Source organism: Orbicella franksi, chromosome 7, assembly GCF_964199315.1.
Source record: "Orbicella franksi chromosome 7, jaOrbFran1.1, whole genome shotgun sequence".
In the NCBI taxonomy this organism is placed as follows: Eukaryota; Metazoa; Cnidaria; class Anthozoa; order Scleractinia; family Merulinidae; genus Orbicella; species Orbicella franksi.
In genome coordinates, this window is record NC_138151.1 from 11,079,277 (window position 1) to 11,104,790 (window position 25,514).

General features: G+C 40.2%; 1 protein-coding gene across 2 annotated transcripts in view; it reads left to right on the plus strand.

Moving 5' to 3' along the window:
- The first annotated feature begins 3,671 nt into the window (after positions 1-3,671).
- Positions 3,672-25,514, plus strand: part of LOC145491654 (uncharacterized) — a 79,748-nt gene continuing 57,905 nt past the window's right edge. Inside the window, exons 1-6 of one of the 2 annotated variants that reach the window (XM_081470867.1) lie at positions 3,672-4,511; positions 5,314-5,370; positions 11,937-12,311; positions 12,748-13,008; positions 18,355-18,459; positions 19,084-19,182. In XM_081470867.1, coding sequence (XP_081326993.1) covers positions 3,923-4,511; positions 5,314-5,370; positions 11,937-12,311; positions 12,748-13,008; positions 18,355-18,459; positions 19,084-19,182 — 1,486 coding nt within the window. In that variant the 5' untranslated portion in view covers positions 3,672-3,922. The remainder of the gene's footprint in view (positions 4,512-5,313; positions 5,371-11,936; positions 12,312-12,747; positions 13,009-18,354; positions 18,460-19,083; positions 19,183-25,514) is intronic. The other variant, XM_081470869.1, reaches the window with a different exon arrangement.

Sequence of the window (25,514 nt, forward strand, 5' to 3'; positions counted from 1 at the left end):
GGTTTTGGCACCTCGTAGAGTGTTTAGCCTCAAGAGGTCCACAGTGGAAGTTTTTACTGCACCTTTTAGGGTATTAAGCCGAAAAGAATATGACAGGAGATGATCAGTCCGGGATCGTTATCAGATTTGATAACCTCGACCAAAACAAACCATTAACCAATCGCTGCGCAAGTTTTCGTTCACGTGACATTATTTGGTAGCAACAGTGTATAATTCAATATGGCGGTCGACGGGGCGCTGCGATGAAAGGAGTTACTTTTTTCACAGCATCACAATGCAATTTCATTTAATTGTAATTGTATGTTTACTTCGCAATAGGTTACTGGATCATGGAATAGAAACAGAGATGTATGGAAGAAAACTGTCTTTTTCCAAAAGCTACAGCGAAAAGTTTCATTTTCAGATAGACACCGTATAATATTTGTTCCGAGTAAAAACACACGAAGGTAGACAACAGTTATTCTGTTCACAAAAGCGTTGTTTATTGATACTAATATGATAGCTTCTATTTTCACTCAGGCTTCATTTTCTTGGCAGTTGGCGAAGCTGGCTGTTCAACAGTCTGTATAAAATATAAACGAAACACTAACAATAAATACATCTTGAGTTCACAAATTGACACTGAACAAGTTGCTTTTATATTCCAAGCGGAAAGCTGTAACTGAATTTCGTTCAATTTGCATGAGCGAAGCGTGGTTAGGACCGAAACATCTCCTACTATGATTCATTACTATGAAATGGAAATAACTGTATCGAAACAGTTCACCACCCTCCCTCTGTCGACTCTCTGTCCAGATATACTGAAGATAGAATAGCTTACCTCGATGGCCATATCCCATCCCACGCCTAATTCCATTTCTGCGATTGCTAATTCAATCCCTTCTGCCGTATTGTACATTTCGTTTCCATCTTGGATGCACTGGAGTTCTCTTTGTCGTTGTGGGCTCGCCTGATATGGTTCTGGCACAACAACAAAAAAATAGCAGGTATATTTACTTTAATTCGTGATACACCTCCGTTCAGTGGAATGGGTACATGCAACACTTTATGTCGTGAGATGTGACAGTAAACTTGGAAGTCTTGGCATTTCCGGCAAAAAATTGTTTTAGTTGTAGATCAGTAGTCTATTGTGCATTCGGTGATATGGAAAAACGCTTTTAATGACCGATTCATATAAAAGAAACTATAATTCAAGTAATATGTTTTCGTACCATAGTTCACTCGCTAAATCCAACAATAAGCTTCATTATATAACGACTGGTGTGCCAGAAAACTGACCTAGTTTGGCCGGCATTTCCGGAAAATATTTCAGGACCGCGAGTTGTTGAAATTGACTCTAAAATATAGGCAACTTACCCTTTAACGTGATTGTCGATTTTCCCGCAGTCCGAAAGGTGTTTTAGTTCCCTGTTTATGAAGTATTGCACCCGGCCTATCTGTCTTCCAGCAACTTCTCTCAAAGTGTAATTTTTCTTAGCGCTCTTGGATACCAGACTGTGGCATGTCTAGAAGTGTTTCGGGTATTTCTCTAATTTCCGGCAAAACACAACGAAGTGCGAACGAGTCTTTGTTTCCAATTTTCAGGAAGGACATGAAAAGGAGTTCCTGCTGGCCCCTTGATTTTGACCTCATGGTAACCCTTCAACAGAAAATAAACAGGTAATGTTAGATTCGCAAGTGGTTTCCCGACCACCTGGACTGCCGTACCATGAATCGAGCGACTCACTAAGAGCTATAATTTTTTCTGAAGGGGCTTAGATGATTTATGTAAGTTACTTTTACGTACCCCTTGATTTTGCCACCAGTAATTCTTAAAGTTGAATGCTGCGTGTCTGTCAGGCCTAAAAGGAACGAAAATTTTATGCTGCAAAACTCGACAACAATAAACCTACCCTATGTAATGACCAAGCTATATCCACAAAATCGACATAAATTTGCTATTTTGATTCTATGGGTACCAGCATCCGCCATCTCAATACCTAGGAACATATCGATTACAACTGTAAATATGGCCGCCGTTACGAACAACACATCGCAAATCAAAATACCCCCGTGCACTTTTTTCACAGATCGTGCACAACACTAAAAACACGTTAAATCCCAAGAATATGGCGTGAAAATTAACGACATATTTTTTGTGATTTTCGCAAAAATCTCCAGGTAACTTAAATCTAATGACAGAATGAAAAACATACCTGGTTTGGATGCAAAATTGCAAGCGCTGTTTCACTTTACGAGTAGCATTTTACATCATTTACGCTGGTCTTCAACCGCCATCTTCAAAACACGTGAGGCTCCTTCTTTTCTGGTAATTATCGAATAGAATTATGGGTAAATTACCCGAGTATAATCGAACAAATAACGAGCAAAGCGAAGTGAATACGAAAATTCCCGGTTTTTGAAATGGCCGCCATGTTGTGACGTCACATGGTTATCAAATCTGATAACGATCCCGGACTGATGATATGTTGTTTTAGAATTGGTACTTCTTAGGGAAGCAAAAAAAATTCAAGCCACGCCCACAAAAGGATCTTGGTACCTCTCTCTACCTCTCTCTCTGACAAGCACCCCCGTCCTTTTTATATTGGAGTCCTCCCAGGGAATGGACAATGGTGTGCTGTTGTAATTACTTCCGAAGAATTTGTATTTTAAATATCCCCTTTTTACTGCGCCTTCTTATAATTTTCGAAAGCTTAGTTGCTCAACTTGTTGTTCCTTTTTGTGTCAGTATTATGGTTTTTCCATGGGCCTGATCCAAGGGCTATAAGAGCTCCCCCAAATAATAATAACAACAATAACAATAATAATAACAATAATAATAATAATAATAATAATAATAATGCAGTATTTATTCCATTGCACAAGAGGAATACGGGTATTGATTATTACGGTATTTCTTTAATGGCTTACAATCTCTAGTTTCATTGTCTGAAAATTTTATGATGTTGATTGAGAATTATGATAGCTAAAGAGAGTTCTGCTAAGACCGAACAATGAGTTGTTAGTCCTGGTCATTAACCGAACGATGAACAGTTACAATTTATATGCTTTAATATTTTGTCAAGTTTTGTTCTTATTTATTGTTTTGTTACAAATAAACTTTTTACTTATTGAAAATGGTGAAAATTTAATAAGCGCCCAGCCTCGAATAAGCGTCCACCCTGAAAGTCCAAAAATTAAGTGCCCTGGGCGCTTAATCGAATAAGTACGGTAATAATAATAATAATTTAATAACGTCTAGGGCGCTATTTACATTCATTGATCAAAAGCGCTTTACAACTTAAAATACTACAATAAAATTCAAATTTGTAAAACTAATTACACGTATATTAGTAAATTAGAATATTTATAATAATGATAATAAACTCCCAAAGGCCACATTCAATTCATTGACATACATAGATTGATTACTAGACAGCTGAATGCTGTCCCCAACATCTAAACTACTTAGTATGATCACATTGACTTGAAATGACTAAGAGAATGGTGATATGACCAAGAGAATCCCTAGCTCGGCACAAGAATCAGTTCTTTAAAGTGCCAGTTTTTCCTTATCTATGTGCCAAGTATATTCACTTTCCGATGCTTACGCCGCAAAAAAAACAAAACAAAACAAAACAGAAATAACTCCTCCGTTGTGAACTGCGCCGTTTTAGCCTCCAGTTTTGACGTCGACCTATCTCAAACTCCCCTAAACATTATTGAGAAATTTTTCTTTAGTAAAACACTTAACGTGGTTCAAATTTTAGTCGTGGGTTCTGGAAAGATCGCGTGACGACCAGTAACAAAACCCCTGGTCACATGATTCAGAACAGGGAGAAATTTTGGTTACTTAGCTGGTGTTTCACTGCTCATCAATTAAGAGTAATAACGTTTATATACACGGTCACCGAATAAGGTATGCAGCTTTTCCCCTATCATTATGTCTCTTATCGAATACCGTAATCTACTATACGAAGTGAGCGAAAAAATCGCTTGGTCAACGGAAAGTAGACGGTTGCTATTTGTATGCAAAATATTCCTTCCTGATGGCTGTGAGAACAACATTCAAGATGGCCTTTCGTTGCTTATCAAGCTCGAAGAAGAGAATCAACTGGGAATCGATAGCCTCGAGGTACTGAAAGATCTTTTAGAAAGGATGGGGAAATGGGATCTTCTTCAAATAGTCGATAAGTTTGAAAACAAAAGGAAAGAGTACAAAAGTTTACTGGAGCAGTCTGGCCGAGTACTCGACGAGTGCAGTCAACTGGAACGACTGATATCGGTTTGCGACGGAAAGATATCTCATGACCGACAACAACACATCACAGACGTTTGGACGTTGTTCTCGGAACTAGAAAAAAAGAACAATCTGGGGATTAAACGTCTGGAAATCTTAAAAGCGATGGCAACTGAAATGGAGAAACCAGACTTGCTTCAACAAGTCGAGGAATTCGGGAAGAGGAGAAAGCAGGAAGAAGATGCTGAGAGGGAGAAAAATGAATTAGAAGAAGCAAGGAGAAGAAGTCAAGGTGAGGAGTCTTCCATGTTCATCTCATATATCAAAATGTACATGATAAACGGTTTCGAAGTTTTCTACAATTGGCATTTTACTTCATGCAGTCAATCATTATCATTAACTAAGATTCGCTTTCAACTGGACGTATAGGAGGAGAGGGGGTATGGAGGTATTAATATCTACGACAAAATTCAGTACTCATTTAGTGATGTAAAATCATTGCAATCAAGAAAGCATCAATCCAATTTACTTGCTGAATGCATGGCAACAAGCCGATTCTGTGAATAGTCAAGGTGCAGATGGGAGTAACGCAGGTAGAGGCGTAACGCAAGTAGGCATAACGCAAAGAGGCAAACGCAAGTGCGCATGACGCCAAGAAGCATAACGCCAATAGGCATAGCGCAAAGAAGTATAACGTAAATAGACAAAATGTAAAAAGGCATAACGCATGTAGGCACAACACAAGTGACACGACACAAGTAGGCACAACGCAAAGTGGCATAACGCAAGTAGACATATTCATAACGCAAAGTGGCATAACGCAAGTAGACATATTCATAACGCAAAGTGGCATAACGCAAGTAGACATAAGCGGAGGCAAAACGCAAGTAGTAGACATAACGCAAAGAGGCATAACGCAGGCAGGCATAACGCATAGAGGAATGTTAAAATAATTCGGACAGTTTGCAAAACTGACAATATAATTATAATTGTCATTATATTGTACTTATTAAATACTGTGCCATATGGAGACTTTACTCATTTTTTTTTTTTTTTTTTTTTTTCTTTTCACTCGTCTTTTTTCTAAATTTCAGTCCAGACTGCTGCTGTTTTGGCCTCTGCTAGATACGCTGGAGGGAGGTTAATAGGAAGTAAGACACTACAAATTTTAACTTGTGCCATAAATTACCATATTGACAAATTTTGTATAGACGTGATACTATACGTTAGTCAAATCCAGTAGTGCAAGAAAGAAGGCAAATATCCCACCCTCGCCCTCATCCAGAAAATAACACTGCTCAAAATTTAACAAATCATAATGTAAAGGTTTCATTCACCCAACTATTTTTTCCTGTCACTTTGTTTACATGTGCGTTGTTTAGGTTCATTCCCATTGGTGACAACATTGTGTAAACATTTTCCTGACAACATAACATGATAGTTGCGTTTGGTTTATTATTTTGTTTCATTGTTGCAGTCATTTTCTATTTTGATATGCAGCAGTTCTTATGTGCACAATGTACATATGTATGCTTGTTAACAATCAAATGCCAAAGTTTTTTTTTTTGAAAGCACTCATCTCAGATTGCTTTGAAATCCATATATTTTATAGATTTAATTTCACTTGATCGTATTTGATCAGCAAGTAATGAAAAGATGAGGGGAAAATATCATGTTTGCATTTTCTGTCACATGCAAGACCAGATCCACAAGGGTGCCAAACGCTCTGGCCGGGTTATCGCAGGTTTCGGCAAATGCCCGACCCGGTCGGCCAGTGACAAAATTTCAAATGCCCACCCCCTGGATTAAGACGTGAGTAAATGCCGGGCTGAAATTGACTGATGCTGCACATTTGTTTTCGTCTATTTGAGACCCTGGAGTAAACACTTGACGTCCAGGTATTACACAGATATTAATTATGGTTAAAGGACTGAGTGGAGTCCAATTCGGTCCGTAATAATACGAGTCATTAACAAAATTTAATCGGACGATCGCGAAGCGGGGGTTCGATTTGTTAATCACGAGTATTATTACAGACGGAATTGGAGACTAAACCTCCACAATTTTACAAAGCCAGTCTCTTGAATTGTTACTATAGTGATTGTAATCAATGTTGTGATTAGTGGATTTAGTGGAGAGGACCGATATGTGGCTTCATAGCTCAGTTGGCAGAGCGTCGCACCGGTATTCGCGGAGGTCACGGGTTCGAATCCCGTTAAAGCCCTGATTTTTTCAGGCTTTTTCTTTCCAATTGCTTAAATTGGAAAATTCACTGCGATTATTATTCTTCACTTTCATCTACAACCGCAGTTCAAATATGAATTATTTCATATATACTTCACATCAGGACTTAAAATGATTGGCTCATGTAACTGTCCGATTACAGTTGTCCGATTACAGCTAACTGTCCGATTACACTGTCCGACTAATTAATTAAATATGGCAGTTTATGCACCAATCACATTTGCAGAAATTGTAATTGTCATGATTAGTATATTAGTATATTAGTATATGTAATCGCGTGGACCTGAAGGCAATTAAGGATTAATTTCAAGAGTATTTTCAAAGTTTTCACAAAATTGCACGAGTCGCGAAGCGACAAGGGCAATTTGGAAAACTTTGAAAATACAAGTAAAATTAATCCTTAAGAGCCAGTTCCTGTAAATACCGAGAATGAGATGACAGCGGCGAAATTTTCGATTTCTTCATATTTTGCCCAAATAACCCTAAATAACCTCTATACTGAGTTGTTTTCGAAAATACCATTCAAAGGTCCTGAAGCGCTTTAGTTTTTTCGAAATCGAGGAAAGTTTGAAAATCGCCATTTTAGCTGCCCGACGCCGCCGAAAATGGCCGAAAATTGTGCATTTTCCTTTCGCTCGTACAGATCAACGCGATGATATCTACCAATATACTTTGGGTAGCTCATAGTGCATGTCTTGCTGTTTCTAAAGCATTAATTTGATTAGTAAAACCTCCAAGTTTAATAATATTTTAAGCTCGTGAGCGAAATGGCTAATTTTAGCTAATTTCAATACCATCAAAAGCCCACTGGTACATTGAATTTGAAGTCGAAACTAAACTTTTCTGAAAGCCCATACTCTGTATTATCATGTGTGAAAGTCTCTTCCGCGGCCCGAGAAAACTAACCCGTCGAGAGACATAAACGTGTGGTGCATTTTTGTAAATTCGTCATTCGCGAAACCAACAGGGAACTAGGCCAGCTACCTTCATCAAGAACAAAAATAAGCGAATGGAAACCTTTTTCGTCAGTAAGGATACTTGTAATCTGTTTTTTTCCCTTTTAGATTGACCACATGATTAACTTTTGCAAACAGTTGTAGTTAAATCAAAATAGACGCTGCTTTTGCTACATTTTAATGTTATGCAAATTTATTTCGATCACCGGCACGTGCATATCGCCCGAAACTGATTTTCCCTCCGCCTACTGTATGTTTCTTTTTGAAGGTTACAACTGTAGCACACATTATTCGTTCAATATCGGCAGTTTTAACTTTTGTGGAACACTCATGGCCACAGCCGAACTTGCCTTTAAGTAAAAATAAACATTTTGAAACGTGAAGTTTGAGTAAACAATCGGTTGCAGTTGCATCCATCATGTTTGGCGTAAATATTCGAACACAACCATTTCATGTAAACAGGTACACCTTACTTTAAAAACAATCGTTTCATCGCAGCGTTTCTTGAAATCCTGGTCTGAGACCAGGTAATGCCGATAACAAAGCGCGACCAGCTGACGAAACTTCATGATCAACTGTCGAAACGTTGTACTTGTGGAATAAGCAAGATGATTCAAGCTTTGTATTTCTTACCCGTGTGCTTGCAGTTCTTATGGGTACAATTGCACCTGTTTGGTACCACCAGATTTATAAATGAATCGTTCGTTTCTTTAGCTAATGTAGTACATAGCACTGAATAAAACACATACTGTGACATCACTTTTCTTGGGGTGTTCCAGCAGTCGTCCGCGGCCACTCACAAAACGTAAGCAGCAAGACAGTAAAACCACAGAGGCTTCTTCGTCAATCGCACTACGCTGTCCAGATTTCTTTCTTAGAGAGTTTCCACACTTCGCCTTTTTCAAAAAATTCCAAGACTTCGCCGTTCTGTTGACCAGTCCGAATAATTGTCATGGTGTTAGTTGAGTAAGTTCTTGACTTTGTTTGGTGGTCCCAGTTAATACCACCCGGCAAATGTGGATTGCGGGACTAATGGCCACTTGCAAAGTGTCCAAAGTGGGTGAAGATGGCGGCGAGTGAAACTGTTTGCTCGTGTAAGTAACGTGGTTCGCACTGTCAGCCTAAATAAACATTTTGGACGAAATTGAAGGATGTAGGGGGAAAGGGGTGCTGTTTAATTCTGCAAGAGGACAGAACTCGATGAACTGACAGAGCCGTGCGCGGGTCCTGCTATCACGGTATGTCTACGTAGAAAATGGAAAGTATTACCGCGTTCACAAAAAATGTACAAACACCTTTCCTCTTTACCTTTAAAATACATGTTTGTCGTTCGTACTTTTTGAAGAGAAATGCACCGGTGATAGGGCTGGAATACAAAAAGGACAAAGGAGGCCTAGAGGGCATCAGATCTTAGATACGCGGTGTGAGTTTACATACATATTCACCCCTGTTGCCCTCTGCTAAACTATATAGACAATAATATGGGCGCTTTCCAAAAATGGGACACTCAGAAGCGCTAAAATTTTCCTTTATTTTACCTTGAGAATTCACAATTATCGACTTAGCGAACTTCCCATCAATAATTAGGCGGTATAAAATAGTTAGGCATTATGTGTTGTAGCCTTATTTTGCGCATTTCAGAGGCAAAAATAAGAGCGAATGTATGGACTGTCCACCGGGACAAAAAAATGTGTCTGTTGTAGAGAATAGTTCACTGTGGAGAGGTGACCGTTAGTGGACGTTCGACTGTATAGTTTATATAGGTTTAAAAAAGAACCGGTAACAGGAGTGAATATGTACGTAAATTCTCAACACGTATCCATTTAAGACTAGTGCCTCCTAGGCCTTCTTTTTCCATTCCAGTCATGTCCGTGGTGCATTCCTATACCAAAAACCTGGAGTAATATACCTGTATTTTAAAGTTCAATAGGAAGGGTGTGTTTTTTTATTAACGGTAATAAAGTCGAAACCTTCTACAACGGCCACCCTGGAGACTTGGAAAGTCGCCGTTATGGAGCGGTATCAGTAGGGGTGAAATATGACACCGATATTTTCTTGGGTTTCAGCATTTTTATCTTTAAAAAGGCTTAGTGCAACATGTAAATTCGTAACACAATCAAATTATATCAATAAGACAGAAACCAAACAGAAATAGAGACCAAAGACCTGCGGCATGGATCAAGTTTCGTGACCATGTCCGATAAAAAATGTTCTGTAGACAGCGTTCGTCAGTTCTTGATTAACTGGCCGTTGTGAAGCGGTTTATTTTTGGCAGTTGGGACGTGTTTTACTGGCTGTTGCTGTTGTCGAGAGGTGGCCGTTGTAGAGAGATTAAAATAAGAGTGACCGTCCGCCGGAATGAAAACAAAAAGTTAAAACTGCCGATATTGAACGAATAATGTGTGCTACAGTTGTAACCTTCAAAAAGAAACATACAGAAGGCGGAGGGAAAATCAGTTTCGGGCGATATGCACGTGCCGGTGATCGAAATAAATTTGCATAACATTAAAATGTAGCAAAAGCAGCGTCTATTTTGATTTAACTGCAAATGTTTCCAAAAGTTAATCATGTGGTAAATCTAAAAGGCAAAAAAAAAAAAAAAAAAAAACCGATTACAAGTATCCTTATTGACGAAAAAGGTTTCAATTCGCTTATTTTTGTTCTTGATGAAGGTAGCTGGCCTAGTTCCATGTTGGTTTCACGAATGACGAATTTACAAAAATGCACCACACGTTTATGTCTCTCGACGGGTTAGTTTTTTCGGGCCGCGGAAGAGACTTTCACACAACATAATATAGAGTATGGGCTTTCAGAAAAGTTTAGTTTCGACTTCAAATTCAATGTACCAGTGGGCTTTTGATGGTATTGAAATTAGCAAAAATTAGCCATTTCGCTCACGAGCTTCGATGAAGGTACTTTTATCGGCCTAAAATATTATTAAACTTGGAGGTTTTACTAATCAAATTAATGCTTTAGAAACAGCAAGACATGCACTATGAGCTACCCAAAGTATATTGGTAGATATCATCGCGTTGATCTGTACGAGCGAAAAGAAAATGCACTATTTTCGGCCATTTTCGGCGGCGTCGGGCAGCTAAAATGGCGATTTTCAAACTTTCCTCGATTTCGAAAAAACTAAAGCGCTTCAGGACCTTTGAATGGTATTTTCGAAAACAACTCACTACAGAGGTTATTTGCGCAAAATATGAAGAAATCAAAAATTTCCCGACTGTCATCCCATTCTCGGTATTTATAGGAACTGGCTCTTAATTGCCCAAGGGCACTTGCGATTACTTGTTTATCACATAAAGGGCAAAATTCTGGGAAAAGAAAACTTTCAAGGTCTTGCCGTCGCGTAAACAGGTTTGCCAGTTGTCATTAAAGAACAGGTTTATAGCAGTAGAACGGGGAAAACGTACTATAATAATAAGCAAAATACAGCAAGCTCAATTCACTCAAAGCAATTTCTTTACAAATAAAACTTTAAGCAATTTAATTTTATATCCACCTGTTTTGCGACGCTTGCAACGGCGTGAAACTACCTCATCGATCGATGAAAGACGTAAACAAGTGTCCAAACGCGCTCTAATAACTTCTTGAATCCAAAACTCTCCTTTCCACAGCGAAAACCAGTTAACGTACCAACAAAATTTACGCTGTTTTTTACACCGATAAGGTGACCCGAAGCAAAATAAAGAAATAACCTTTCAGTTTGGCGGTGATGAAGTTCTGTAACTCTATGATCTCTATGTTTCGCGTGACACCAGCCGTCCCTACTCAAACTTTTTTCAGGCTGCGAATCAATACATTTTTGGATGGAAAAGTCGTTTTGCTTTTCCACTAAAAGACTGCGCTTTGCTGCATGTCAATTTTCTTTCACGTTAAGATGAAATAACCGCATTTAGATCAAACTCAGAAGCGATGTGTTTCTGAAATTCCTTTTCAAGATCCGTTTGAAGCGGGAAACCAACTTAATGCAGGCGTGCTCAGCCAATCAGCATCAAGTAATCATGCCCTCTTGATTGCCAAAAGTGCCCTCGTGATTGCGAAAAAATTCCCTCCGTCTCAGCCAATCAGGATTCAGTAATTTTGCCCCGTATGTGACAAACACAGTAATCAGTCACTCGTGACCCTTGCAGCAAAAAGTATAGTCGAAACGTTGTGTTTCAGGTTGGTGTCACTCAAATCTCTGCTTCATTCAGATGGTTACATCCAATTCCGGAATATTTGAAATCCCATCTGTTCAGAACTTGCATTTAGAATACAAAGTATTATCTTTAAGTTTTGCATTCTATTAAGTCTGCGAACAGCCTCACGATGTATACGCGCGCGAACGTTGCGTGAACGTCGAAGCGCGAAACCTCACACAAGCGAGCCCGCTTGCACGTTAGTTCATTTGTGAAGATATGCAACTCCACTCATCACTTTATGATATGATGAAAATTCCCAAATTTTAAAACGGATACTGCACTCCAACAGAGACTTGACAGTGTTATTTTTCTATCCATTCTTAACAGTCGTCACCCCACACTGTACGTTTCGTAACGTTGCTGGTGGCATCGTGGTTGTCACTACCTGGATGATCCTACGTAGAAGTTCCAGTCTCCAGGAATTTGTTAACACTTTTACCGAAGCAGTTCTGCCCCTTGGCAACACCTTGCGTGCAATAAGTGAAGGGTCGCTGTGCTTCACTGTTCAAGCACAAACCACTTCAGCTCTTGAGGCACTTTGGAAAGCATACCAGGACGGAACTCTACAGAGAAATCTACAAGAGTTTCTTATTACTGAAGAAATCAAACAACTGGTAGGTTCCGATGTTAAGTTGACTGTGAAGATCGATGAACAAGAACACGACAATGCAGTCTGGGATCTGATAATAACAGAAACGCAAGGTAATTGCTCTCACAATGCATTGCATATATTCTCGCGTGCGATATATAGGTCCCAGCAAGTCATGTTACCTGCATTTAGCCTAACGTGGGGAATGTTTGAGGATGTCCCTAGTTTTAAAATACCTTCTAAGCGTCAAGGTACAGTTCTGTCTCAAATCAATTGTTGCATTTAACAGCAGTGCGAATGCGAACTTTAGACGTTTGAACTGAGTAAATTAAAATAATTAGCGTGTCTTGTGCAAAAAAATTGCATGTGCATGATAACGAGCCTTGAAACTCTGATGCCTTTATATAATTGCTTCGTTGCAGTCTAACTAAGAGGTCCACGCCATTCAGATGACTTTTTTCAAAATAATCCACATTTTCAAAATAATCCACTAATGGAAGTAATACAGAAGTATGCTAAATATTTCACTTTACCTTCTTCTGTCCTTAGAAATGGAAGTGAAGGAAGAAACGAAAGGATTTGAAGATCAGTCAAGTTTTGATGCTGCAAATGCTGGAGTAAAGGAGGCGCATCCAGAAGTTAGAGAAGACGATTCACAAAATTCCGACAGCAATTTACCTGATAGAATTGCTTTTGTGGAAGAATATGTGGCAAATCTTCCAGAAACTGGCAGCATGACAACGGAAACAACTGATAGCGGTTTGTGGTCCCAGAGTGCACCTTCTGAATGGGCACTCTACAAAGGCGCAGGTAATTTCATCGTAATGTCATTTTTTTCACTGGAATGAATGCCCAGAGAGTATTAGCTCATGACCTGGGCGCCTGTTAGAGAGGCATTCGCGACAGCCCGTTTCGTTTTCGGTTGTAGGAGTCAATTGTGTGCCCAGGAGCGACTTTCCAAAAATTCCATTTTTGGCAAATTGTACCGGAATGTTTCAAATTAAGGTAGTGAAGCATTTCTATTTTGATGAATATCTCTAATTTTTCAGTTGACGTGACAGTAAAGGGATTTACTGTACTGTAAATGAATATGGTCATAGCGAAATGATATATGCGACGACGAAATTGACAACTACTGGGGCTACGAATCGTTTTTGATGCATGGCCCTCCTTAAATGAATACGTCTGACTGTTTTTGGCACCATTATTGATGGACATCGTGATGAGACACTTCCACTACTTTGATCAGCGACCTCTAATTCTGTTCGACATCGTATCCCTTGAATTGCGACATCGGTGCGCAAGCGACTAAGCAAGCCTTACGTACGGGAAGTGTCGCAAGTTTTTGCTAGTAGGAGAGTCTTAAATTCTTCTTTCTAACCACTTTTCCTGTCAACATTTCTCAGCAAGGAGACGCATGAATCGAGTTTTATCACTTTGCATGGTAAAAATTCAAGAAATCTGTTAAAATTAAACCAGCAGAGAGTAAAACACACGGGAAATATCCATATTCCCGGCTTAGGGTCAGGTTAATAACATAATAGTGAGTGGCCCGGGTTTGCCTGCCAGCATGAAATCGGCTGGGGACCAGTGCCAAATTTCATGTGGCCCAACTGTGGAAAACCCCTCATTCATACGGCAACTCTTGTTACGCAGGCTAGGCATCACGTCATTGCCATCCCTGTAAGATCAAATCAAAACATTGAATTGAGAAATGCTTCCCTAGGAAATGACTTAAATCCTGACGATTTGCTTCACTGCTAGTACTTTGTTTTACTGTTTCGACTCTACCACTGTAAGTTTATCTAATCAAAGTGTAACGTAACAAAATAGGCTCGCAAACCACGCATGTGGCTACTCCTTAACAGTTTATGCTTAATGCAATCAGAGCAAAGACATTTCTTCTTAAAGAAGTGAATGTAACGATTTATTAAACATGGTTATTTTGACAAAAAATAGCATTTATTATCAGGTAAATAAATTTCTAACATGATGTTTTTTGAGTTGTTCAGAAGCAAGACTGTTTACAACAGTGGAATGATCCAGTTGTGTATATGATGTTGAGATTGAATCTAATGTTCTTTGAACTGAACATGCACAAGTTAATCACATACATGTGTATGAAGCTCTTTTGGCTCTTCTCGGGATGTAATAAATAGAGCCTATTGGCTATTAACTGTAACAATTTTCGAACTCAAGTTACCATACAGCATACCTGGGAATGAAAAGCTCGTAGCACAATGGTGCATAGCTCTAGAAAGGTCCCCCATCCTAGAATTTTGTGTTTGATATAGATGCCATTTGATGAGTAATCAATTGTTTGAAAATGACAAAGTCAATCATTCAGCAGTTCTGAAGCTCTAGGTACAGTGTCAAATTATTCAACACCATATCTCACTCGCTATGTGATTGCTACAACCCCAAGTCAAATGATGCTCAGTGGTCCCTTTATATGACATTCTAAATATCTGTCATGCAGCTTACAAGATGACTTTGTCACTGACTATAAACCTAAAGGTTTTGATTGAAAAATATTCTTGGTTGAAAAATAATCAGTGAATTTAGCTGCTACCTTCTATAAAAATGTGTTCATAGTTGTATCAAAGATAGTGTAAGTGTACAGTATCGGGTTCAAGTTATTGGTAAGGACTAATATATTTTGTTACTGATGTGACTAGGAGCGTATTAACACTAAAACTGGTTAGCTTGCATTTATGACACTTCACAACATTATGATCAACTATCTAGATCTTTGTGTTACACATCAGACAACTATATTATAAAGTTGATTTATGATTAGTACATACTATTTGGTATGACTGAGTCAACAACAACTTTACCAGATGATTCTCGGTGTCTTGGTTCAATACTAATTGTGATTACATCCACTTGCTTTACAGTACTGTGTTTGCTGTTACAATTGTATACATTGTATGTGGTGAGATATGTCTAATAATTAAAACTATACATATTAATGCCTTTAATGATGGAACTCTTTCCTATCTGTAAGTTTACTATGTCTTTAGCGTTCCATCTACAGTGTCAAAATCAATTTTCATCAGCCTTTCCCCCCTAATATAACATTAATTCTTTCACAGTCACCTTTTTATAGGATCAAAGCCTTTACTGATATAGCCTGGAAGCCACACATTTATTGAAATTGAGAAATCTTAAAGGGCATCTGTGAAAAGGAATTGTCATGTTACTAATTAACAACATGTGGTATTATTATTATTCTAACCAGTTGTTTACACCTCCTCGAATGCTCTGTGTCTACCTATGTTGTCTTGGACATTATCAATATATATATGTTATTTGCCGGCTGGGAGGTCCCAACAGTGAAAAACCTTGGTCACAGTTTATCACTGTACAGACCTCCCAGCCGGCAAATAACACATATGTATTCTCTTATCTTGTATTTCTTTGAGGCTTGGATGCTTTTCTTCTATTACTTCAGCTTTTGTGAGCAAAGTTTGCACTTGGAATTCAAAGTAGGAGCTTCCAGTGCTATAGTGCTCTCATGTCAATAATTTTGTGGATGTTAAGCCACAAATTTGGATGTTCATCAGTTTCCCTGTCAGTGAAGATCTTGGGGAAAATAAAAATAGAATTGATTAAGAATATAGTATCAAAGGAATGCTAGTGATAATGAAATGTAATTTTATGTAATGTATATTTTACTATTGAACACTGTAATCAATACCGACTCAACTCCATCACTGGATGGTTGGGCATTACAGGAAGCTAGAAAATAATATCAAGAAATTTGGCTGCTGAGATTGATTACTGTATGTATAAACCATTGAGCACCAGTAGCAAAACATGCTTAAATTGTTCACAAAAGCAGTGCTGAGGCATATCATTTGAGTCATATATTTAACTCAGTAAGTTATTGGACGTTGTAGTGTACAATATCCCCTGGACATTTCCAAGTGTTGTACTTTGTTGAGCAAAAATTGAGTAATAAGATTTTTATAATCGAACAACCCTTTTTTATCCTTTTTACCACCATAATTTTCAAGTGAGAGTCAATGAAATTGCTGATACAAGTCTACAGAAGAACATTATTGTTGGGATTTGAAGTAGTGTCAGTCTTGCCCGTGGTGAAGAGCAATGCTTCATTTCCCTATAATTTTCATTTTCAACTTCTTTGTTTTGCAAAAGACGTTTGTCTAACCACCGCAGTTCTGATTTGCATATACCTATATCACTGCAATGCCCATCGTACCAAGGAATATTCCAGGATTATGCTAATTCTTCAGAGTTTTTAATCTGTAAATATAATCAACAGTCTATTATTGATACTATGTTGACATCAACTGACTTTTTTGCAAAAAAAAAAAAAAAAAAGGCCAGAATATACATTGGCTAGCTAAACATTTTAAAATGCTCCAGTACAAGGTAACACCCACTAGCATTTCACCTTCATGCTTACTTTATTCATTTTCATCACCTAGAATTTTTTTTATGACTCGACATTTTTGCTATTTGCATTTATTGTTGCTCATAATTGATTATCTCATACTACATAGTTAATATTTTGATGTTGCGAATTTCTTTGTTGCATCAAATAATATATTATTCTGGATTAAAACCAATCCCATCATTTTTCTGGACTGAAATTGCTATAATCAACTAATCAGCAGCTGCAGCCTGCACCACCTTCTAAGGGTTGATATTAAATGACAATACAAAACTCTTATATTGCAACTATATCTTGATTGCACTAGCCTTACATGGTAGCCATGGCAACATACTGGCAGTATTAGAATAGAACATCAGCAAGAACACTAACAATATATCATCCTGTATCTTAAAATGCCTTGCATTAGCGTTTGAAATACAATTCTTGGTGCTAGCAATCTGCATTCATATTAATTTGAATCAAAGAGAGCTGTTTTTGTGGAAAATTGCAATGCTATTAACAACAACACATGGAATTCATACTTTACTACATGTCTATGGCATGTTCTGTCATTAACATCAACACTTTTTTTATATTTGTCGATCATGTTAGCCTATTGATGACGCGCTGATTAGCCTGTTTATGGTTAGTTATCAATGATGAAAACGGTAATACGATTCAGTTAAAAGTGTACAGTCTGCAGTCTGCATTTTACCCCGGTCTGCAGTCTGCAGTCAACTTTCTGTGTTTTACACCGTCCGATTTAACACTGAATTAGAATCAGTGCTGCATATTCCTCTTAAGAAGGGGCAATATTACTTACTTGTTACAGGAGTGGGATTTGACACTAAAACATGTTTCTCTGATGAATTATATGACACTGTAAATATGTTTTAATGTATTTCACAAAATCATGCTGTAGAAACTGTCTTTTAGTAAATCTGCCTGTTTCAATGGGTTCAAAAGTCTTCTCAGTGACACACTGGATGGTTCTGTGTCTCTTGCTATCACAATATGTGTTATATTATTGTCACATTCTACAATTAGCAACAGACACAGCTTTGTCAGCTTTTAAGCACGTGCCAGTGTCCAGCAGGTTATTTTGCTTCGCATGTACAGCATCATAACAACCATGGATGTTGTACTATTGCTCTGTGTTTCATTACTACCAGTGATCTTTCTAGTCACCTGAAGGGATTTTCGTTTCCCAAAGGAAACACTTTTGTGTCTGAAAAGACACATTTTGTTCTCCGAAGGGACTTCACGTTTCTCAAAGGCTAGATTTTTTCTGGTTTGTGTCTCGCAGGACAATATCTTGATTCTACGAAGGGAATTAATAGTTTCCCGAGGGAAAATTTCGTAACCCCGAAAAGGTTTATAAATTGCCAGATCCTGTACGATCCTGTACATGGAGCATTTCGCAATTCTAAGCTGGACAAATCAATCGGCTATCATAGACGTCTTACATCCTTCTGTGTATCAGCGATTCCGGGAACGTTTTCCGATTATAGCGTTCGTGTAAAACCGAAAGAAAATGGGTATTATGTACGTTTGTCTATTTTGTGACTATGAACATCGGACCGACCTCCGTTCGACTTCTAGTTATTGACAACCGAATAGTTCCGAACACAATCCGAAAATTGGACGCTCTACTTACTTACGCACATGATAATATAGTGGCTAGTGTTGGCGAGCAACAGTAGCCACAAAAAGTAGCCAAGTCTTTAAATCGAATTCAAATCTTTGTTCAGGGGATATCCAAGAAATACTCGAGCGGGTAGATGAATGGATGAAGGAGATAAGTAAAAAGTTGGACATTTTGATAGAGTCAAGAGAAAGAGGAACGGCAGATGAAGGTGTGTTCGTTCACCTCTTCATATTTTATTTATGTTATATTATAGATAGGACCCTGCACGCGCTCTGATTGGTCAAAAACCCATGTTTTATCAAAGTATAAAACATAGAAAAAGCGTGTTTTATAGTTTTTCGCCACATTACCTCTATATCATATATATAGCAAATGAAGAAGCCTAAGCCTTGCATTGCACTGTGACAAAACACTCAGGACATTTGAGAACACTCCCGATCAAGAAATGTAGAAAACACTTGCCTACCACCCGTGTTTTGCACATTCTAAAAGTCCGATTAACTTGGTTGAAAGATTCTCACAATCTAGTTCTTCGTTCAATGATTTGAGAGTTTCGTAGAAAGTGTTGTTGAATTCCTCTCTTATTTCAATTTTAAAATTACCAAAGTAAATTCACTTTATGGCTAAAAATCCTTTTTCGTCCCTTCTTTCGTTCGTTAGTTCTAAAGTAGTAATTAGGTTAGCTTACAAGTGGAATGCTACTTAAAACGTGGTAAAGACAAGGAGAAAATGTTTTCTATAACGTTTAGAAAATACCGCGAGATAACGAAAGGAAAGTATATTTCGATTATCAAAGTGTAAGTTCTCTTTGCTCGTGAAATTTGATTTGTAGACATACTGGATAACATTCAGCAAGTTAAGAGAGAAATGGAAAACATCAGACAAACGTTGGAAACGTTGGAAAAACCAGGAGGAAAGACGAAGTATGGAGGTCAGTGTGAGTAATTTAACAGCGTTAAGATTAGGTATTCCTTTATGACACGCATTAAAATTACAATTTTGTTTTTGGATTTGATCTTGATTAGCCGAGTAATTAGCTATGGTTAGCCATTCGTTTCAAAATTACGACAGGATATACGCGGGTTTTTCTGCCGCGTATATTTGTTTACATACGTTACGTATGGGCTTTTAAAAGCTCATATATACGACCATTTAGATTGCGTATATATGCATTTTTAAAGGGCCACATATTTGCGTAAATTCATGCGCGGAGATATGCGAAATAAATGCCCAAATATACGCGTCCTACAAGGACCCATATATACGCGTGCTAAAATGCGCGTATATGCGGGTCTCGTAAATTACGTCTTATATGCCAGCACGAAATGTGCCTTTTTAAAAGAATGGCTATTCGTGTATGATAGCAATGAAAATTACTTTAACTAAAAATCGCCAATATGGCGGCAGAGGTAAAATGCCTTGTCTTGGTCTATCTGCTATTTAATGTTCGTTACTGCAGCTCCCCCGGTGAATGAACTTCTAGAAACAGTTATGCGTGTTTTGAATGACTGTTCAAGATTTTATCCTCACGCTAATCGTAACATGGCAGAGTACATGATCGTTTGTCGTGAAGTTGCTGTGGATTCTGTTCACTGTTTAGGACAGAGGTGCCCAAGCGAATGTTGAGAGAATTCTGCCTCTTGAATTGCTGGTGAGACAAATTCAATACTTGCTACATAGATGGGAAATGTTTGCAGTTCAGTTTTGAACTTGAGTAATCTCAAACTACACAAGGCATAGGTAGTGGAAAACATTTTTGAAGAGAAACATTTATATTTAGGTTAACTTTTAATCCTGGGTTAGCGTTAACCGGCTTTCGAACAACCCGGCCCTGATGATTCGAGAAATAAGACTGAAGTGGGTTTTTCCAATTCTGGTATCAGTATTGTGATGTTGCCATTTCTTACGCTTCAGAACTCAACCAAGCTAACAATGAGCGGCCATGTTTTAATACACATCCAACAAAACCACGTGACAATATCTACTGCAAGGGGGGTAGGGTCGGACGCAAATGTACTCTGTAACTTTCGCTACACTGCCCCCTCCTTTAAGTTCACTGTCCTCAGTGTCACAATCTCAATGACAAAATCAGAACATGAACAAAGAACGACAGACAAATCTTAGCAACTCTGTCTAGTTCATTTTAAAACCAGTCAGCACTCGCATTGAAACAAAGCTTAACTCGGGAAATCTCATTTCGCGTAGCAACTCTAAAAGTTCATGAACTGTTCAATTACACCCAACCACCGTAACGTTTGGGTGGCCTCCGCTGTCTCCCATAACGACTCTGTACAGCCTGCGAAAGGTGTCCACATGAAGCAGCGTCAAAGCTCTCAGTCTCGCTCGATGGTCTGTCATCTGGTGTAGCCGTCTGGGTCTGAGGCAGTATCGCTGTATCAGCATCGCTGCCACAGCTCTCTTCGTCAGGTTCGGGATCCTCCGCCTCAGGACTGCTGCACAGAACAGGATTCAAAGACTCCATGGCATCACTGCCATCCGACGTGCCTTCGCCGAGTACAGCTTCGACAGGGCCACTAACAGGCCCAACTTCTCCAGCTCTCATAACTTGGGATTCGGCAGGCATAACAGTCCCTTCCCTCTCAACAATCCAACTCTTTAGTGCAGGTCTAAGGTACGGCTTAAGACGATCTGCGTGGATAACTTTAGGCTTCGCTCTTCGACTTCTCTGGATTCGATACGTCACATCTGATAACACAGACACCACTAAGTAAGGGCCTTCCCAAGGACAATCCAATTTGGGGTTCCTCCCCTTCTTTCGGCCAATGTTGTGCAACCAAACACTGTCCCCTACACGGAATGGCTTACTGGACACTCGTTTGTCATAATTTCTCTTCTGCCGTTCTGCTGCTTTTCCTAGGTGTCTCCTGGCTACTTCATGTGCTCCGGCAAGCCTCTGTTGCAGAGCCAAGGCATACTCAGTTGCCAATGGCGGTGTGTCTGGAGCTGGCTCAGTCATCACATCTAATGGTACCTCAATTTCTCGCCCTAACATCAGCATATTTGGTGTTTCTCCTGTGGACGCATGAACAGAACTTCTGTAAGCCATCATACATGGTTGGAGTTGTAGGTCCCAATCCTCCTGACTGTCTTTCAACTTGCCTCGAAGCATTTCAATCAATGTTCGATTGTATCGTTCCACTTGACCGTCTGACTGAGGATGTAGGGGCGTGGTCCTTGTTTTGTCAATGTCCAGTAGCTTACACACTGCAGTCATCACCTTAGACTCAAAATTGCTACCTTGATCACTGTGTATCTCCCGAGGGAAACCAAAACGAGACACAAATTCACTCACTAGTTTCTCGGCTACTGTGGTAGCTTCCTGGTTAGGAATGACATAACTCTCGGTCCACTTTGTAAAATAATCCGTCACGACGAGAACGAATTTATTGCCACGAGGAGTAAGAGGAAGTGGTCCTAGTATGTCCATAGCTAGGCGTTCCATTGGAGCACCAACAACATACTGCTGCAGTGGTGAGCGCCGTTTCTTTCCCCAATTCTTTTTAGCACCACAATCGTGACAAACTCTGACCCACTATTTGACCTGGGAAGTCAATCCTGGCCAGTAGTATCGCGCTCTAATGGCTCCCAGTGTCTTATTAACACCACGGTGACTGGCAGTGGTGTGATCATGGTGAGCCTCAAGTGCGGTCTCCTGCAAGTTCCTTGGAAGTATAATCTGGTACGTTGCTCTGGTACCACTTCCCTCTTCCCATCTCCGGCACAGTACGCGATCTCGGAATTCCAGCTGGTCCCACTGAGCCCAAAGTGCCTTGACTGTGCGGTCGTAGGAGGACACATCTTCCAAACTGGGTCTAATGGCACTCGCCTCTTTAAACTAGATGATCACCTTAAGGCTAGGATCTGCAACTTGCTGGCTGTAAAGGTACTCTCGTGTCCAGGTTGGCTCCAATTTAATGGTGTTGCATCTAGAGTCAGCTACAGCAGGATCGAAGGAGCAATGTTCAGTACCAACTGACAATTGTCTCACATTGCTTATCTGGAACGGCTTCTCTTTGCTCTACCACAAACTCGCCACACACAGCAGGTGAAACGTCAGTTTGAACAGCAACACTAACCATATGCTAAACCCTCTTCCACTCCTTACACAGCCATCGTTACGAGGCCTTCGCGACAGTGCGTCGGCACTCTGATGCCTCTGGCCAACTCGATACTCAATCTCATAACTAAACGAACTCATGAACTCTATCCACCTCGCCAGCTGTCCCTCCGGTTCCTTAACTTGAAGCACCGAGCGAAGGGGTGCGTGGTCAGTTCTTATGCGAAACTTCGGCCCCTGCATATAGTGACGAAACTGCTTCACGAACTCAACAACTGCAAGTAGCTCTTTCCGTGTAACACAGTAATTTCTCTCAGCCTTAGGCAAGGTTCTGCTCGCATAAGCAACAGGGTGTTCCACTCCATCCTTCAACTGACTTAAAACAGCTCCAATACCATGATTACTAGCATCAGTGTCAAGTATGAACTCTGCCCTAAAGTCTGGGTACGCCAAAAGAGGGGCTGTCGACAGTAAGGTCTTCAATTTCTGAAACGAGGACTGGCACTCGGGCATCCAAGCGAAATCAACAGTAGCTTCCGCCAATTTGTGAAGAGGTCTAGCCACCTGGGCAAAATTAGGAACGAAGCGCCGATAGTAGCTGGCAAGTCCCAAAAAACTCTTAACCTCTGTCACGTTCTCTGGTACTGGCCATTCGCAAACTCGTTCGACCTTTACAAGATCAGTTTCGATGCCATTCTCAGACACAATATCGCCCAAGTACGTAACACTCTTCTGGAACAGCACACATTTGCTTGGTTTCAGCTTGAGACCGGAAGATCTAAAGCGCACAAACATGTCCTCCAAACGTTTCAGTTCTTCCTCAAAAGTTTTACCATAAACGATTATGTCATCCAGGTAAATCAAGCAAGTTTCGAATCTGAGCCCAGCTAAGATAAGCTCCATTAACCGCTCAAAGGTTCTGGGAGATGAAGTGAGACCCAAGGGCATAACGGTCCACTCATAGAGGCCTGAAGTGGTTACGAAAGCTGCTTTGCCACTGCTAGCCGGGTCCATAGGAACCTGCCAGTACCCAGAGGCCAGGTCCAATGTCGAAAACCACTTAGCCCCAGAGGGAGCAGACAAGGAGTCGTCAATGCGTGGTAGGGGATCGCGTCCTTGACAGTTGCAGCATTCACCAGTCGATAATCCACACAAAATCTTTGAGAACCATCTTTTTTGGTTACTAATACCACAGGAGATGACCAGGGACTGTTTGATTCCTTTACGAGACCACGTTGTAACAAGTCCTCTACCTGCCTCTCGATCTCTGCATATTTAGAGGGCGATGTTCGTCGAGGTTGCTGTTTAATAGGTCTTGCATTGCCTGTGTCGATGTGATGCCTTGTCATGTTGGTTCTGCCCAGGTCTTGCTCCGATAAAGAGAATACATCCTTGTACCGGCGCAACAGATCAGCCACTGCCATGCTCTCGTCTTCAGTCAACTGTTCTGCGCTTCGCTTCCAAAGTTCTTTAAGTGGTTCTGGTAAGTTGTCCACACAATTCCCTTCCACTTGTTGGGTACTATTAATGCTCTGCGAGCTCACTTCGGGTATCTCCAGCTCTATAACACCGATTACTGGTTTGGCTACTGCTACGACACTTTGAGTACCAATGGTCTGTGTCTCATCAGAGGTGTTTGGGATTCTAACAGGTACAAGGCCGGTCTCACCTGCAGACACTAAGGTTCTTCCAACATATAGGCCTTTATCTTGAAGACGGTTGCCACAGGGTTCCAAGATTAGCAATCCCTTCTTAGCACTTTCAGACGATGAAGATGACTGACGGTGAAGAAGGCGGACTGGTATCACTGCCTCGCAGTGCGGTTCTATTGTAACAAGACGCCGCGTTACACATCTGAGGCTGAGTTGTTGACAATTCTCACTGCACAAGTCAACCTCCTCGCCATTCATGACCAGTTGCTGTTGAACCAAGTCAATTTTTCCATCCACATCTGACAGGAGTTCCATACCTTGTATGGCACAATCTTCAATGTCTGCTACCAACACACTAATGTTAACATCTTGACTTCCAATTTTCACCGACAACCTACCAGAGCCGTATGTACTGGTTTTACGGCCATCTGCTATAGACACTTGTGAAACATCTTCATGCAAGGGAAACTTCAAACTCTCAGGCAACCTGTTGTAGCACTCATAGGATAAGATATTTCTCATTGCACCCGTGTCCACCAGCCAAAAAAAGTTTACACTGTCCAATAAAACCAATAACATAAAGTCCATATGGCCGGGATTCCTGATCAGGCAGCACGGTCATTCCTCCATCACAATTGCTAACAACAGTGTCATTAACTTTAAGCCCTTGTAAGTGGTTGCTCAGGCATCCTCCCGGGCCCTTGGGGACACCCTCCCGTTTCCCGAAGGCTGGGTAGATTCCAGTCTTGCTCTGTATCTGGGGCATTGTTTTCTTAAGTGTCCACTCTCTCCACAAATCCAACATTCCCACCTTCCCCTGGGGGGTCCCTGTGGCTGCTGTTGGTTGGCCAGAAACTGATTTAATTGGGCAATGATGTTTGCCTGGGCTTCTAATTGGTGTTGCTGCTCGTCTATTTTGTGCTTAAGCCCATCAACTTGCATTTGTAATTGTGTTCGCTCGGTTTCCATGGCTCTAACTTTAGTATCAGCCCGCCTGAAAGAATTATTACTATCTAACAGTCTGAGGGATTCTAGTTCTCTTGCGAGGGAAAGGGCGTCATCAAGTGTGTTGGGTTTTTCCCGTCTAAGGTACAACCTGTCATATTTGTCATTTAAAGCATCAATAAAATGTTGTACAGCAAAGCGTTCCTGCACAGGAGTACCTAGATCCTGATATGCTAAGTCTACCATTAAACGAATATCAGTAGCTAGCATTTGTAGACTCTCACCTTCAAACTGCCGGCGATTCAACAGTCTAGCCTGATGTAATTCAGCTTGTTTTTCAACACCGAAGCGTAGTTGCAACCTTTCCACAATTTTGGCGTACTGTCGGCCCTCTGAGTCTGTTAAACCACTCAATAACTTTCGGCTTTCGCCACGAAGACTTGCTGCCAAAAACATCGCCTTTTCCTCCTCGGTCCAACCGTTTATAAGCGAGCAACGTTCGAAATGTAACAAGTATTCTTTGAGAGGTTGCTTCCCATCGAAGTCTTCGGGGAGTTTCACTGGTTTTCTGATTCTTTGGTCGGCCGG